General features: G+C 37.1%; 1 protein-coding gene across 2 annotated transcripts in view; it reads left to right on the forward strand.

The window, feature by feature from the left end:
• Nucleotides 1-17,844, forward strand: part of LOC145686479 (protein FAM76A) — a 223,809-nt gene that overhangs the window by 31,991 nt on the left and 173,974 nt on the right. For both annotated transcript variants that reach the window (XR_014131613.1, XM_081759826.1), the window contains exon 3: nucleotides 7,770-7,983. Coding sequence is in view for 1 of the 2 variants with exons in the window: in XM_081759826.1 (XP_081615952.1) it covers nucleotides 7,770-7,983 (214 nt within the window). In the remaining variant the exon portion in view is untranslated. The remainder of the gene's footprint in view (nucleotides 1-7,769; nucleotides 7,984-17,844) is intronic.

The following is a 17,844-nucleotide window of genomic DNA, read 5'->3' on the forward strand; positions in this document are numbered from 1 at the left end:
GGAACAACAGTGTCCAGTGGCTGCAGCAGACGGAGGTAGTGTAAAATGGGAGACCTCTCAGATTTTCAAAGAGGGCAAATTGTTGGTGCGCGGTTATGTGGAGTGAGTGTGACGACAGTGGCTACTGTGTTAGGTGTGTCGCGTGGGACAGTGTCGAAGATGATGAAGGCCTACACAAACACACGGGAAAACCACATCGGGGAAGCGGAACAGTGGGCGGAAGAAAATCATGAGTGATAGGTTACGCCGGGTATTAAAGCGCATTGTCACGCAGAACCGTCGTGCCACTGCGGAGCAAGTGACAGAGGAACTGAATCAGCACCTCCCCCACCCTGTTTCGACAATCACAGTCCGCCGCGAATTACATGACATGAACTTACGGGGTCGTGTTGCACGGGCCAAACTGCTCATCAGGGACCGTAACGCTTTCGCACGCCGCAAATGGTGCCGCGACCATGCAACTTGGACCGTTGAGGACTGGAAACGTGTGATATGGTCGGATGAGTCATCCTTCACCTTATTCCCAACCACGGGCCGTGTTTATGTGTGGAGAACGCCCAAAGAAGCTTATGATCTGCAGTGTCTCCGCCCAACTGTGAAACATGGCGGCGGCTCGGTGATGCTGTGGGCCGCAATATCATGGTTTTCATTGGGTCCTGTGGTCACACTTATCGGACGAATCATTGCCAACGATTATGTCGCAATTTTAGGAAACCACTTGCATCCTATGGTCCGGATGTTGTTCCCGGACAATGACGCCATCTTCCAGGATGATCATGCACCCATTCACACAGCTGGCGCTGTTGCAGCGTGGTTTGAGGAACATCGGGATGAAGTTCAACACCTCCCCTGGCCCGCCCAATCCCCAGATCTCAACATAATTGGAACATCTGTGGTCCGTCTTGGAAACACGACTCCGGCGACGATTTCCACCTCCATCCTCTCTCACAGAACTGGCCGATGCCCTGCACGAGGAATTGTGTAATATTCCACTTGCTACCATTCACGACTTTTATGCCTCCATCCCACGTCGCATCAAGGCTGTTCTGATGGCGAAAGGTGGCCCGACACCATATTAATCTGGTAAGTTGCAATTTCGTTCAGGTGTTTCCATTTTTCTGATCATCATCTGTACCCTTGTAACATTAAAACTGTAGACATAGAATTGAAATTTCATACCATGCAAATATCGAGAGAAGAATTTGTATAACATAGTCTGCAATACAACCAGATTAACAATATTGCCAATACAATATAAAGTTGTATTTTTTCAAATGACTACGTTGGATTACACAACACCACACATATTATGCACTGTTCAGCATCACAAACATCGATAACAACCAAATTTTGTAGAGCTCTGCAACATAATAACATAGGTAACACGGACGTGGTGGTGCACATCCAAAATATCTTACAAGTAAAGGTTCTCTCCCAAGAATCGAGGATCCGGAAACTGCACATATAGTTAGATAGAGAAGGACCACGAAGGAAATATGCCGGGCCGACAGCAAAGGATAAATCCAATATGGCCGCCCGAAGGTCATGCCAATCGACTTTTGCAAGCAACCTCTCATCCACTTCCCATGGGCAGATTGACTAATGCTTTGCAGATTGATATATGTATGAACACTACACATCTATTGGTTTGAAATTTCGCGGACGTTGACGTATTGAACCATATATGACCGATCAAAATGTCAATATGTCAACGACTTGTGCTTGGAAAACGAATTTTACTATGTAAGTACAGTATCATTAGACGTGTACGAAAAGCATTAAACGGTAAATATATGCGCAGTTTCCGGATCCCCGATTCTTAAGACAGAACCTTTACTTGTTAGTGTCGAAGACTACGGTCATTATATGACATTTTTCGAACAAATAGAAAGAGATACAGGGAATTTAAAATTTGACTTTTTCAAAGGACTTTATTTCGAAAAAGTGTCGCAGCCAATTCCTTAAATAGTATTGAATAGATGTACAGATTATATTGTTTACAGCAATTTGACACATTAGAGAATTTTGAATATTCGAAAAAATCGTTAAATTTGATTTATTGGTTAAAATAACGTATTAGCTGGAACTTCTTAAAACAATTTTCGATGTGCTTTGCTTCCATAACGTAACAATAATTCTTTTTGTTAGGTGTAATTACAACAGCTTCTCGGAATTACATAATTTTAAGCAATGTTGCAAACTTCAATATTGTTGACCATATCTCCAGCACTATTTGAGGTAACTGCTTGCACACGGCATTTAGATCTTCTGAAAGCCTTCTATACAATTGGATAAAATACTTATCTAAGTAGTTTTACGAAATAAAAGGCTTTTGAAAAAGTCAGATTTTCAATCCCGTATATCTTTGTTCCTATTCATCCGAAATCCCTCATACCATGAGTATAGTATTAAACACTAAAAGTACTTTGAATAGGTATTGTTCCATCCGTCTCACTTGCGTTATTACTGCTATAGAGGGGACAGAAATTTAGATTTTAATACTGTAGCGTCCTTAGTTTGCAACATTGAAGAACAAATATGATATTGCATGTTTTTCGTTTGACATGTAAATTTGAAATATGTAATAATCTGACATAGTGCAATGTGAAAAAAATAAAATAAAATAAATAAAAAATGTAACTTTATATTGGAACGCAACACTGTTAACTTGGTGATATAACAAAGCGTGTCAAACGATGTCCCCCTACCGATGTTTGCATAGTACAAAATTTCAGCGTTTTTTGTATATATATATCATATAGAAAAGAGTTGTGCTCCACTGAGATCGCAAATTTTCAGTTGTCAAAAAAAAAAACAGCCCTCTTTTTAGCAATTGGGATGTACACATACCTAAGTGTTGTTACTTAACTAATAATATTTATTAAGGGTTGGTATTCTTTGACTTATATTATTTATATCTACAAAGGTGTATCAAAATGTAAGGTGAATTTTCAATTTACTGAAAAACGTGTAGAGATAAATATCTGAAATTGTTTCATGTTTGACACATGGTATCACATTAACATTCGATGTAGAAACAACTGCGGTCCAAACATGCATTCCAACATGACGTCAAGTCATCCGTCAGCTTGCAAGGAAATGTTGCTCCAGGTTCCTTAACTAGGTAACCATATCCTGTTGTGCCCCTTCCATTGTATCGAAACACTGCCCACGGATGTATTTCTTTAGGGGCCGAAACAAATAATTGTCGGAAGGAGCTAAATCAGATCTATAAGTAGGATGTCAAGAATTTCCCAGTTGAAACTCATAATGTGTGTATGGGTCCGTTGGATTGCATGTGATCGTTCGTTATTGTGCAATAACAGCACTCCCTCTCGTAGTAACCTATTTCGTTTCAAGAGCCGCAGTGTCTCAGTGATAGAGCGTTCACCTCTGGTGCAAAGGGTCCCTGGTTCGATCCCAGCTCGGACCAACTGAACTTTGTGGTGGCCAAAGATCGTGTGCGTATGTTTTCTCGGGGTTCTCCCGTTTCCTCCCACTTTCTCCATTCCACCATTTCATTTATTTCTCATAATTATCGTCTCCTTTAGCCTAACCGGCATAACCGTGGGACGTAAAACTCGAAGATTTCATTTTCCTTTTCGTTTCTGGCGTATGGCTGCTTGTTCATGGTTTGGCAGTACGTGTCCGCAGTAGTGCTCGCACCCTTTGTGAGAAATTCAACATAACACCCTGACAGTCCGTAAGTACAGTAGCCATTGTTTCCTTGGCAGATGTTTTGGCGTTGAATTTCGTGGCCGGCGGTGACGACGGATATTTTTCTGTTATACTCTGGCATTTTGATACAGTTGTATATAGGCATCTTGGGGTTTCATCGCCCGTTGTGATGCGATGAAGGAATTAATTTCGTTCGTGGATATATCGTGTATCGTGTAAGGTGGATCAGAGAAATGCCCATTCGAAGGTTTTTTGGTTCTCGCTCAGATGGGGCCGCGGTGGCTCAGTGGTAGAGCGTTCACCTCTGGTGCTTGGGGTCCCGGGTTCAAACCCTGCTCCCGCCAAGTGAACTTTCTAGTAAACAAATACCGTGTGCGTGGGTTTTCTCGGGGTTCCCGTTTCCTCCCACTTTCTTTATTCCACCATTTCATTCATTTCTCATAATCACCGTCTCCTTTAGCCTAACCGGCATAACCGTGGGATGGAAAACTGAAAGATTTCATTTCATTTTTCTCGCTCAGATGTTTCGGCTTTCATTGCATGCACACGTTCCTGAAGTCAAGGTGGTCATAGACGATATTCCTCACTGAACCATACGATATTTGCAATACTTCTGCGATGTTATGCAGCTTCACTCTTCTGTCTTCACGAATCATTACATCGACGTTACTCACATTTCTGTCAGTTATGGGCGTTGCTTGCCTGTCACTTCTCTCATCTGTTACAATTCCTCCTACCACTTGCGAATGTGTTGCACCACACATATACTTGTTTCTGCGACGTAACACTCTCTCCATAGACCTCCACCGATTGTCGATGATCAGATGGTTTCTGTCCCTTGACCCATAAAAGACAATAACAATATACATCTCCGTTGAGTAATGTGTAAGTCGATGCGCCATCTTTAAATTACTCTAGATACCAGACAGGTTGACGTAGAAGGCTGTAATTGTCTCACCTTGATATGTGCAACATAAAAAGAAAAAGCTACACAAATAACTCTGGGTTTTAGAGACAAATTCACCTTTATTTTTTTTAACACCTTTGTATTAAACGCATCTACAAGAAAGCAACCCTATTCGTTAAGTTGTCTTGTAGAAATTTGAAGTTACTTAGAGTGAAAAGTGTATATACGTCCCAGTTGGTAAGTAAAGCAAAAAAATTTTTTTCTGAATTATCTCTAGATGGCTGATCATGTTTATTTCTCTAAAATGTTTTGTTTGATACATTTTTAGGATGTTCATTTACCCTGATGGTTCTAGTTCTGGTTCTGTGTGAGCAAAAGTCTGTATATAAATATTGTTTACTTCTCTCGAAAAATACAATTTCTGTGGTGGGGTACATTTACATCCCACCCGTAAACAATGTAACTATTTTAATTGAGTAAACAAACGGTTAAATAACCATGTGAACAGTAAGACCCACTTCAAAAACGGATGAAACACCAGTAACATTCTGATTTTTCATCATGACAGTGATTCCTGTCACTCAGCTCTCCATTGCTTAGTTTTTGGTTTAAAAGGTTATTTCAGTAATTCCACAGCTCTCTCCTCCATTTTAGATCTGACTAGTTCTACCATGGATACGAAGAGGGAAAGCGACAGTTCCGATGGTGTATTGTTTCCCGTAGCACCCACTTTGAAGGGGATTGTATTCATATGTAGCTTAATAATAAAAACACCCTTACGTTGTGTCCGTCTTACATTGTACAAGCACCACGTTAACATACGTTTGTATAACTCAAACAGCGACAGAAAAGAAGGTGTTTGAATAATTGTTAAAAAAAAAAAAGGTAATTTTTAGAGTAGTTTCAACCACACATTGGAGGCCTGTAGACATTTATCAAACGTAACACATTTGAAACATAAAAAGACAACAGCCGTAACATGTCTTTTCGTTTCAAGCAACTCGTTCTTCATTTCGCATTGACTTGGAAATTGAAATTGTCACGTCTGGACAAGCATTCTCGTGGACATAGATTTTTGTTTTGTATTTAATTATGTGGTTTAAGAAACTAAAAAATCGCCACAGAAACAAGTTTTGCATTGAATTCTATACAATGTCAGTCTAACCTAATACGGATTGTAAGCCACTACTGTCATTACCCACCCATGATCTTGCCTTACACAATATGAGCGCTCCCCTTTACTCCATATTATAGGATCTTGGTAATGTAATTTTCATTTCTCTGTTGATTTGCCTCCTTTTCATAGTAAACTTTTGAATTTGTTTGTTTATTCAATATTTTACAAATTTCTCAGTTGTAGTCCTTTGCCTGGAACTTTGAGAATACGCGAAATATATTTGTAAAATTACTTCCGCAGAGAATGCTCAGATATAACATAAGGGTTTTTATGGAACTTCCCCGACGCGCTGGTAGACTAAAATATTTATTCAGGTTTGTTCTGGGTACATAGAAAAGGTTAGTGGCTGTTAATAATAATAATAATAATAATAATAATAATAATAATAATAATAATAATAATAATAAAGTGTACCAGACTCTATCTTCGTTAAGCAGAATATTCATTGCTTATTTATTCGGGTTACATTAAAACTATAAATTATAAATGATTATAAACATTTTCAATTCATTTCTTTTAGAAGCTTCATATACTTAAGGAATCGTAGTCTAAATAGTCATTCGTTTTGAAACATTAGTAAGCGTTAGATAGTGGTTAAGCTCCTCTTCAAAACAAAAACAAAATCAGTAACCAAATTTTTAGTTTGTGTAATATTTGTGATGTTTCATGGTTCATTCAACACTTGACATAAACTAATCCAAGTTAGTTTTCGTACATCGATATCACTCAAGAAATCGATCAATTTTAAACGATATTCGCACTCGCCTTTCAACTTCATTTATGCGTTTTAATAATGTTCATATGATTTAATTTTTTTACGTGGCGTAATATTATATCGTATAAATATCGTAATTTCAACAATATTTCGCTAATCTTCATAAAAATGTGAAGAATGTGTAAATAGGATTTATCTTTGAAAATTGTACTAGTTTTTGAATATGCGTAAAACGCAATGCATTAATGCATCTGATATGAATAAAGAACTTTTTCTTTTCGTTTCAAGGACTGCAGTTGTCAAATTGGAATTTAAATTTGAGTGCTTAGTTGTGAATCAGAGATTCAGCATACTTCCATTTTTAATATTATGTCTCACATGAAGCACAAATATCTTGTTTGCGGATACTATTTATTGTGTGGAGGATATATGTTGAGTAACATTTTTGTTATGAATTTTTTTTTCTGTTTATTTTACTCGAATTTTTGAAAATCCAAATAAACAGATTTAATTTTAAATAGATAGATACACCTAATGTTCATTTAAGGCGTACTAGATGTTTTGAAATTAACAGTTATTTTATTTTTAAGTTTCCACCAACAAACGTAAGGAAATAATTTTCAATAAGGTTAGATTTTCACCTTTATTTATACGTAGGCACATTGTGATAAACGAAATCTCAGTGCTGTTAATTATTTACTTTTCGTATTTTCTGTCCTTTGTCTTTTACATTAATTATTATTTATTTTCTTTGAATGATCTCTGCTTTTATGAGTACTTATAATTTAAAGATAAAAACATCCCGCTTTAAAATGAATTTAGTGTTTAATTTTATTTGCTTATTTATTCCACTATAAATTTTTCTGTCCCATAAAGTACACTGAAAAAATAATTTTCTTTCAAAGATAATAGTAAAACTGGATATTTCCGATCACATTAGTGTTTTGCTTTGATTTTATTGTAATGTTTTTCATGATAATAATAAGTAAATACAACTTGTAATATAATCCTAAAATTACAAAATAACACTGAATTAGAAATACAGACATTTTCTTAAAATCATGTAGAATATTCACAGCTTTTAACTTTTTCTCATGAGATTTTCTTCTTCAAGTGCTGTTGTGACTTTTACAAGTTACATTGACTCTTGTAAGTAAGTTGAATAAAATGTGATTTAAAAAAATCTAAAACCGTTGGAAAATGGTACGTGTTGTTGGTGGAAGGTTCATACTGGAACGAATAACTACATTATGAATTGATCGTGCTGTCATTTTGATTATTGTCCTTTACAGTAAGGGAAGCACGAGTACTATATGCAAAAAATGTGAACAGAACGTGAAGGCGTACGGAAAACCGTCAGCGTGTGAATATTGTAATGTTATAGCAGCATTCATCGGCAATAAATGCCAAAGATGTACAAACTCCGAGAAAAAATATGGACCTCCAGTTACGTGTGAGCAGTGCAAGCAGAAGTGTGCATTTGATAGGAAAGATGAGGATAAGAAGGTTAGTATTAAAATAGAAAGCAATGCACACAAATGTGCGTTTAACAGCTAATTCAATGTGTGTGTATCTTTATTACCATCGTAAACAAAACGTTCTTCACTGTTCTCAAGCTGCAAAAGGGCTGTAAGTATGTTATGCAAAATTCAAAATTGTTGAAATATTAATAAATAATTCAAAGTACCGTAGGTAAATAAACAGTAATGTAATCATTCTTAAGTGAGTAAATACAGGGTGATCAAAGAGCCACACAACATATGGAGGTATTACAAAAGATATTGAAAATGGCCATTTACTGCTTCATATATGTGTTCTCTTCTGATCATGTTTCTGAACGCTCCGAAGCGTTGCACCTGAAATGCTGTTCACGGCTCGTTGAATGTTGAACTGCAATTCTTCTAAAGTATGCGGATGAATTGAGTAAGTTGTTGACTTAAGATATTCCCATAAGAATGAATCTGAGCAAGTGAGGTCTAGAGACCAGGGTGGTCACAGTAGCTTGAAAATGATGCGTCCTGGGAGCGTATGGTAGGGTGTATTGTTATGTTGAAATCATATCCTTTCCTTTTCCTAATCAAAGTAATAAAAAATTGCCTGACCAGCTGAAGTTAACATTCACTGTTGTTCGTCCTGCGTAAGAAGAGAATGAAAATTCTCATTCGAGACTTGACATATCATACGGCGATCTTTTCGGCGTAAAGGGAAGAATTATTCAGTACTTGCGGATTACCACCAACCAAGAACACGAAGTGAACTCACGTGTCCGTCGAGGTAAAATCAAAGCTTTGATCTATACGGGTCGTCTTAACTCCTGCCTATCAGGCGTTAAATTAGTTTCATGAAGCTCTAACAATACTCAACACACTGGAGTGAATTACTTGGCACAGACTCCTGCAAAACTCTGATTTTGTATGGAAACTTTTTGTAACGGTTTCCTTACAGCAATATATACTTTATCATAAGACAACCACTCCGACTAGACAACATGCGTAATATCTTCTGCAGATCATTTTTTACTGCTGCATCCGTCAATATGTCCTCGGTGAGAATTGTCGGTTTGCCACTTCGAGAGATATCAGACACGTTCCCAGTTTTCTTCAGTTTATCGACAGACGTTTAATGATCGATTTAGTCGGACATGTCTTCCGAGGATATGCCTTTACATAGCGTGCCGCGGTGGTTTCGCAACTCAAACTTCTTATGTACTCTCCACAGTAAAAATTCTTTCCCCCTCTTTGTACACTATATTGTTGTGGGCTGTACTACAACTGCCTTGTTTCAGTTAACACCACCTGCAACAAAAGAAAGAAAAAAAATTAAACATTTGCATCATGAGCTGCGTGACTTTCTGATCACTCTGTATACCATGTTAAAGTAAATTGCTTTGGAAACTAGTATAATGTAATGTAGCTTGGGTAATTTCGTAAGATTACAATTGATTGAAAATGTGATGTGATACATTGTGAGTGTGGCTGTCTGTGATTTTTCAGTTTCTTTGGAGAGTAAGAAGAAAGTAGTTCCTTTGTTCACTCGCTATTAAACCAACATAGCCCATGAACAATTTTGATGATCAAAATTTCATTAACGATGGCACCACCCTTTTTTGTAATTCTGTCCCTATACTTCCATAATTCTTTGTATACTTTCTAGCAAGGAGATCAATGTGACATGAATCTACAGCTTAAAGTGTAATATAAACCCCTGTGCTTCAATCAATCTGTAACTCAAACGTTTTGGTCCGTTCAATCTCACTGAACGTCACTTCTGATTCACCAACCGTGTGTACAGAAAGTGAAACTAGGTTAACATTCATGGCGTTGTTATGGTTGTTACAACGGCCACTGTACTTACCAGTTGGGTATTTAAATATTCGGATAATTTTTCACTAGTTGGTGAGAAGTTTTCTCCAGTAATCGAATCACCGTAGTCAATAAGAATTTTCTAGTAACATTGAACTTAAACTTTAGTCACTCTAAGAGAAGACTTCGTTATTTTGTGTTTATCATTCGTGGTTGAAAGTTTTCATCTCTTCTTAATTTGTAATTGTACGTTTGGTAAAATATTAATTATGAGTATTAATACTACAATTTGTGTTCAGTTAGCAGCATTTCAATACTGGAAACATCTTTGTTTTTGCAGAAATTGCATAGATACGATTTAGGTTCGATTGTAGCGTATTATATGGAGAAATACTGTGTTATGTATCTTGCAGCACATCTTGCAGCCAGAATGTATACAAAACAGTAGACTGCACATCACACAAATACGAAAATGTTTTGTTACCTAGATTGGACCCAGCGTAGAGAAACATAGAAAGCATTTACTGTAAGCAAATCTATATAGACGCCATACACACACACGCACTTGTTTTGACATATTAGGACCTCTAATCTAGAGTGAGATAAAGAGATAAGTCTCCTAGTGTTTTACAGGCAGAATTATTGGGCGTCGTGAATTGTGGAGGTCACTATCACTGTTGTGAATTAATTTTAGATCAACGTGATCAAGATCTATGTTTCTGGCAAAGCATTTTATGGACTGATGGTAGTGTATTCTGATATCACGGGCACCAAGTCTGGCCACAACAAAATCTGTTCGGTAGTCTCATGGACAATTATAAGCTGATGTTGAATATTAATGTGTGGACAGATATTATTGCCATATACTTATGTAGCACAGTCAATTTTAGTTGTATTTTGTGATATAAATTGGCTATGAAAATAAGGTTGATTGGAAATTTTGGAAGAACGTTTGTATTGACTGTGAAGGTATGGGAGCACAATTTCTCAGTCGAAAGGTCGCTCAAATTCTCATGGGCTAAAACTTCATTAACCAGCTTCACCTAGCCGAAATCTCAGTTTATTCGGTGCAGAATGCTCAATAGGGAGTACTTGTAAAAACTGGACGGAAAATTCACTCCCTAATTCCCGAAATATTTTAAGGCCATGTAGTGGGATTGTTTCGACAGCATCAAAGAAAGTATGTGCCATATTGCATTAAAATCGAATATATATAAATATATATATTTTTTAATGAAAATTATGGATATTTTTCTTAAATTCGGATGGAGTGGCGTAATTTTACCCTTTGATTCTGTACAGATTTCAGACCTTTAAGAAGAACTCGCAAGAGAGTATACGCCATATTGCGTCAAAATAAAATAATATTGAAAAACGTTATCCGGAAATTGCGTAATCATGTTATTTAAATAGGGAAATTCTGAATTTGGCAAAACTTTTCCCCGTTTATCGATTTACACCACAACGAATGGGGATGATACAGAAGTGCTAAATAGTAATATGCAGTACCTTGCATGAAACTCGAATATTATTTACTTTTATTGTACTTGAAAATTGTGTGGTTGTTACATTATAAATGTTTACACCGAACATGGATACCTCTCTTTCTTTTACCTCCTTATTGTTTCCCTTAACGGATTTTAACTGTGAACGATAAGCTCCTTCTGTGTACATGATGAACCCACCAAACTTACCTGAGATGATACTGCTAAACACCAACACGTGCTTCTAAACTCACTTAATGGCTCTGACCTTCAACGTTTTCTCCTCAAACATGGGTGTTGCCTTGATTAACATATTGTTCTTGTATTCTACTTTTTTATACAGCCCTTAGTTGCTTATTAGTTTTACCTATCTTTCTTTTGAACCCTCTTAAAATCTCTGGGATGTTTACTCCATAGGATGGTAATTCAAATAGAGCAAACATTACTGTAGATAGTCATTAATCGAACTTTTCACCCGAGCGTTAACGACGAAACAAGTTATTACAAAAGAATAGCTTCTTTCACCGGCAACTACACATAGGAAAAAAAAAAATCAAACAACAACCTTAACTTACGAATAGGACAAAATTTCAGCATCATTTAATCTGAAAAACAACTTACAACAATAATTTGCTAGCATTAATATATATTCCGTACCATGCACAACAAAGCGAACGAACATGAGGCAGCAATTCTCGAGTCAGAATAACGCCAATGATACGCACAAATTGGAGATTATATTTAATATTAACGCTACACTTACATGTCTTTACAAGTAAAAGGTAATATTATAACAACAAAAGATGTTGATGTTTTTAGATTGTTAAAATACAAACGGATGTGCTCAATATTACATTTTATGTGAATTGTTTAGTAGCGATGAGAAGGTGAATCTCTTCCTTTTAACTTTCTTGGCGCCTAATGATGGCTACCTCTCGCGTTTTCTCCTTGTTCTCGCTGCTCATGTGAGTCCCACCTACCATAGTGACGTAAGCACAAGTACGATTGTGATTGGCTGCCGTTGATTGCCAAGGCCACTGGTTGCTTCGTCTGCTCGTTGCTGATATACATCCGTTGCGAGAACGTACAACGATTATTTACACTATTTGTTGAAAGGTAGCAGACTTTTGAAATAAAAAGGATTAAATTGTCTGAGCCGGGTGCACCAAAAATAATGCACAAATAAGTTTATGACAAATGGCTCTCGAACAGCTGATAGTTAAAGTTCTGATGGGATACATTTACCTTAAGAACCCTAATTTGAATCATAACCCTCTCCATTTGGCTGCCTCTGCTAGTTAAATTATTTGATGAATATGAGCTGAGAATTTTTTCTCGACGGTAGTGTAATATTAGTGTATGCAGGAAAGTAATTGCCAAGTTATCTTTATTTTTCCTCTTCGTAAAATAATAAATCATTTATAAGTTTTATTCAGACGTGCGTTGGAAATAATATTCTACCATTATTTTAATGTGATTATATGTACCTGGTTGTGACAGTTCAGTTACACCGTGAACTTGCCTAAGGACAAAGTAAACATGGGGTCTCCACACAGCGTCATAAGGGCGTGTATGCTGTACGAGTTCAAACTTAGGTCAAACGCCGCTGCAGTGCAGTCGACCTGTGGGAGGATGTCGTGACTATGCGGACAGTGCAATGGTGGTTTAACAAGCTTAAGGATGGTGAAGAAATAGTCGAAGACGCACCACGTGGCGGAAGACAAATCACTTTGGGAAGCATTACAAGTTGGGTCGATGGGTAGCACATGATTTGACTTCGAGACAGAAGGTGACGCGAGCAGACACCTGTTCTTTGCTGTCTTGTCTGAGGAAGGAACCATGCCACAGGGTGATGACATGTGATGAGAAGTGGGTCCTGTACGAAGCTCCACGGCACCGTTATCATTGGTTAGCATTCCATTAACCGGTTCCAAAAGAGCCGAAACCAGCACTGGACCAGAAGGTCGTCCTGTGTATTTGGTGGACTGCTCGTGCACCGGGAACTGCTACCAGCTGGTCAGAGCATCAATGCAACTGTGTACTATCAGCAGTGGAGCCGTGTTCAAGGAAAACTCAAAACTCTGGAGCCAGCACTTCTGAATCGCAAAGGGGTCCTCCTACGTGGCTAGGGTGACCCGGGACACCATTCTATGCCTTGGATGGGAAACGCTATCTGGATGAGAAGTTGTACCGCGATGGAATCCATGGCCTTCCAGAACGTTGGCAATGATCGTCGATGTTGATGGGGACTATTTTTGATCTTCCAGTACATCTCAGGTGAGATATCGATGTTCGGAGGTTGTGTGTGAAAAAGCGACAGAACTTTCTTTTATATATATATATATATATATATATAGGGGAAGCTAGTACACAGTGGATCATTTTTTGAAACTTTCAGCATAAATCCTTTAAATATAAGTATTATTGGAAGTTGTTTACTGTAGAACCTGGGCACATATCTCCACTACATTCTTAAGTAATTTCTTCATTTGTAGCGCTGCTCTGTATCGCACAGTTACAGTTACCGCTTGTGAATTGTTTCACTGTGTACCACCATCGTACACCGTGGATCATATATAAATAAACAGTGTATCAAAGGAAACGTATTGAAAGGAATGAATACAAACATATGATAAAGTGCCTCATCATCTGAAAAATTTACAAATATACATAAACATGTAAGCAATATCATCAAAACCTGTACTATTGCTCAAAATACAAATAAGTGATCAAATTCTAAATGAAAGTGAGAATATGATTGTTACAAGTATCTTAATAGCATACTTATTAATTTCAAGAATTGAATATCAAAATAAATAACGTAAATTTTTTGTTGTAAAACAAACTTTTTAGACAATTAAACTGATATCTTCTCCAAATAATTATTAGTTCTGGATACTTAAAGTTAGTAGTTCAACTAATTGTTCACAATAACATAAACGATTTGTTATATAAAAAAATGGAGAACATAACTTTCATTCTCTGATTATGATTGATTAGCCTGATTATGCAAATTATTAGTTTCACTATGATGTGTAAAAAATATAGGCCTAACAAGGTACATTCGCGAAGTGTCCCCTCGGGATTCATGTAAAACTGATTTAAATGCAACGTTCTCTATGGCTCAATATGTATTGTACTAATTTTAGCGGCCCATATGGTAATTTGCATATACTCGGAATTCAATCATACACTACTATAACGCTCGGTCACAAAATTGCTTTTATTTTCTTTAGATGTAATTGAACATGAATGTGGACATATGCAAAACAAATTGGATCAAGTACTGCTTTTCTGACATGTGTTATTCACACCAGCCGCCATATTGGATTCAACTTTCGGTTTTTCAAATGGGAATAGTTGCATGTGATACATCAAATTCATATAAACTTTTCTCGGAAATTCATTGGTATAGTGAGTTTTACTGTAGCTTGTACCATTTGTGAGATATTACATGTTAAATTCCTCTAGGCACTTCGCAAATAGACATTGCAGAGTAATATCAGTTACGCTTACGTTTTTGATGTTTACAAATCAAAACAATTTCTGACTGGAAAAGTACTGTAGGTATAAAGAACCTCTCTACAACATTGGTGTCTTGTCATAATCTTACAACATTTCTGTGAGTGATTGTTATTACTTCCATGTTATACTATAACAAGGAAGTATTGTATTACGAACAAAATGCCTAATGTATATCTAGATACGACCAGATTTTGGTGAAGATCTGCCATATCCTATTTACATATGTGTGTCTGTATGTATGTACGTCAGAAAACATTTCGTCAACAATAAATCACGTAAAAGATAACATATACATACGGGCCCGGCACAACTTTTTAATGGTTGAATTTGCGAAGTACCTCACATTTAACATGCAATATTTTGCAAATGGTACAAGCTACCGTAAAACACACTAGACAAATGAATTTCCGAATTTTTTTAATACGAATTTGATGTATCACATGCACTTATTCCCATTTGAAAAACCGAAAGTTGAATTCAAAATGGCGGCCGGTGTGGATAACACATGTCAGAGAAGCAGTACTTGATCCAGTTTGTTTTGCATATGCCCACATTCATGTTCAGTTACATCTAAAGAAACTAAAAGCAATCATGTGACCAAGCGGTCTAGTAGTGTATGAATTCCAGATATATGAAGGCCCATAAATATGCAAATTACCCGTATGGGCCGCTAAAATTAGTACAATACACTTTGTGCCGCTGAGAACTTTGCATTTAAATCAATTTTAGATGAATCCCGAGGGGACACTTCGCGAATTTACCTTGTAAGTCTGCATTAACACCACCTGAAATTTCAAAAGCTTAGCGGAGATCAATTCCTTGGAACTCTACCTGAAACCTGACATAACCACACAGTCTTTTATTTTTCACAATAAGAGATTTTGTAAGCCCCCTTACTAAGCAACTATTGTGTATGGGTGAAATATCTGGATTATTTGGTTGGACGAAACTTCCATGCATCTTCTCACTTCTCCTTAGAAACGAAATCTCAAAATCTCCTTCATCGTCCTTCCCTTACGTGATTTGACCAACGTAATGTATCCGTTAAAGAAATCTTACAAGAACATAATCACCAGGTTGAGGTTATCTTTGGCTTTGTTCCAAATCGTCATTAGTAGTAGTTTCAGTCTCTAAAGTAAGAGCGTCATCTGACGCATCTTCTAACACGATTGGCTGAAAATCATCACTGTCTGTTGAACTACTACTTTCTTCTCCTTTCTTCAGGATAGCACGTCTTACTTTTCTTGCTTTCTGTTTTGGACTACTCCTGAGCTTAGACTTCTTACATTTACTGGCTCTCTCTTCAAAAAGTTTAGCTCTTTCCGGAGTTTCTGTTAAGATACGGCTTCTGCCTTTCGTTCTACGACGTTTCTTTTCTCGTGTTAAAGCTTTGGGTATCCACGAAATTCTTCAGGTGACACTAAAATACCGTTACGTTCTTCTTTCTGCAAAGTATTTTTTCTCTGATCTGCATCTACATTTTCTACTTCTTGAGTTGGAGGATTGTTGCTTGAGGAAGGTGCATTGGTTTTGTCTTTTGTCTGCTCTTGGCTACGCACAGCGGAGGAAAGAAAATCGGTGTCCGTAAATACATTTTGATCGTAAGGAAATATTTCTGTCTTTCTGAATCCTCTTATAATGTTAGTTGGAGTCACTGCGCGTGTAAATGCTACTCCCAAGCATTGAGCTACTTCATATATTGCTATGGATACTCCTGGATTTTGTAACAACCAGGTATCCACAGCTGCATTGTTATGTGCTTTCAATGGTCCGAAGACAGACACATCCAGTGTTTGCATTTTATTGGTAGAATGTGGTGGAAGAGTCAAGATATGTACCCCAGCTTCTTTTGCTATGTCTTTTGCAGCAATGCTTATGTGGCTTCCATGGTTATATAATATAAGCAAAGAAGGTTTTGCTGGTGTTGAGTAGCTATATTTTACAAAATGTTTTAGGACTTCGAGGAACAATTCTTCATTCATCCATCCTGACGGAGTTGCCAAACTGAGTGTGTTAGGTGATGCTCCTTTGATCATATGTTGTCTAAAATACCATAACTGGTGGTAAAAATGTACCAGATGCGCTCACAGTCACACACGTTGTAACGAGGACACCCTTTTCGCTACTCGTACAGTGATTCATTTGCTTGGATCCTTTCTCTGCTATTACTTTCTTGCGTGTCTGAAAGTTGTAGTTCCTGTCTCGTTTAAGTTGAAAATACGTGAAGGATTACATAATTCGGAATATTTCATATATAAGTTATGTAAATTACTAAAGAATGTCTCAACATTGTGTTTGTTGAATGACGTCAATCTTAAAAGACTACAAGCTTCTGGCTTTAGAAAAACTAAGATCTTTACTACGATAAAGAAACCCCTTCATGCACTTCAGGCCTGCAATTTTTGCTTTTTCCCAGGATGCAGGTATCGATATATTGTTTTTCTTAGCAAGTTCATACGCCAAACGTCTCACAACCGCGGTAAACAAGCCGTAACACATTTTACTGCACGTTTTTGTATATTCCGCAAGTAAATGCTCCAGCTCCAATGTAAATATTTGTCGCACAGAATAATTCTGTTCCATTTTAACACTATCACATGGAGCTTTCTTATAATTTGACACGTATCTGTTCAAGGTTGTGTAACCAACGTTCTTCAATTTAGCAACACTTCTATTAGAATATCCCTGCTCCACCACTAATTGCACTGCTTTTCATCGAAATGTCTTTAACGTTGGCTATTTTACATATCTTTCCTCGTGGTCGAACCATTATTCTGCAACCTGTAACATGAAAGCAGAAGCTCCGTGAGATGCCAATACTATTACGTGTTTTTAAATGAGTATGCCAAATATATTGAACTACTATAAACACAATGAAATACAGAGTGTATCAGTCTACTGTGTACCTGTTGGTGTTAACGCAAACAGTTGCTTACTACAAGGAACTATTGAAGAAGAAAAACAAAATAAACTATGCTACACTACAAATACATTCTTACCTACTTCCCCTGTTCGCAATATTAAACATAACAAAATAACTGACAGCGTCACAGCAT

The sequence above is a fragment of the Thermobia domestica genome, chromosome 5 (assembly GCF_964235325.1).
Source record: "Thermobia domestica chromosome 5, izTheDome1.hap1.1, whole genome shotgun sequence".
NCBI classification, from domain to species: Eukaryota; Metazoa; Arthropoda; class Insecta; order Zygentoma; family Lepismatidae; genus Thermobia; species Thermobia domestica.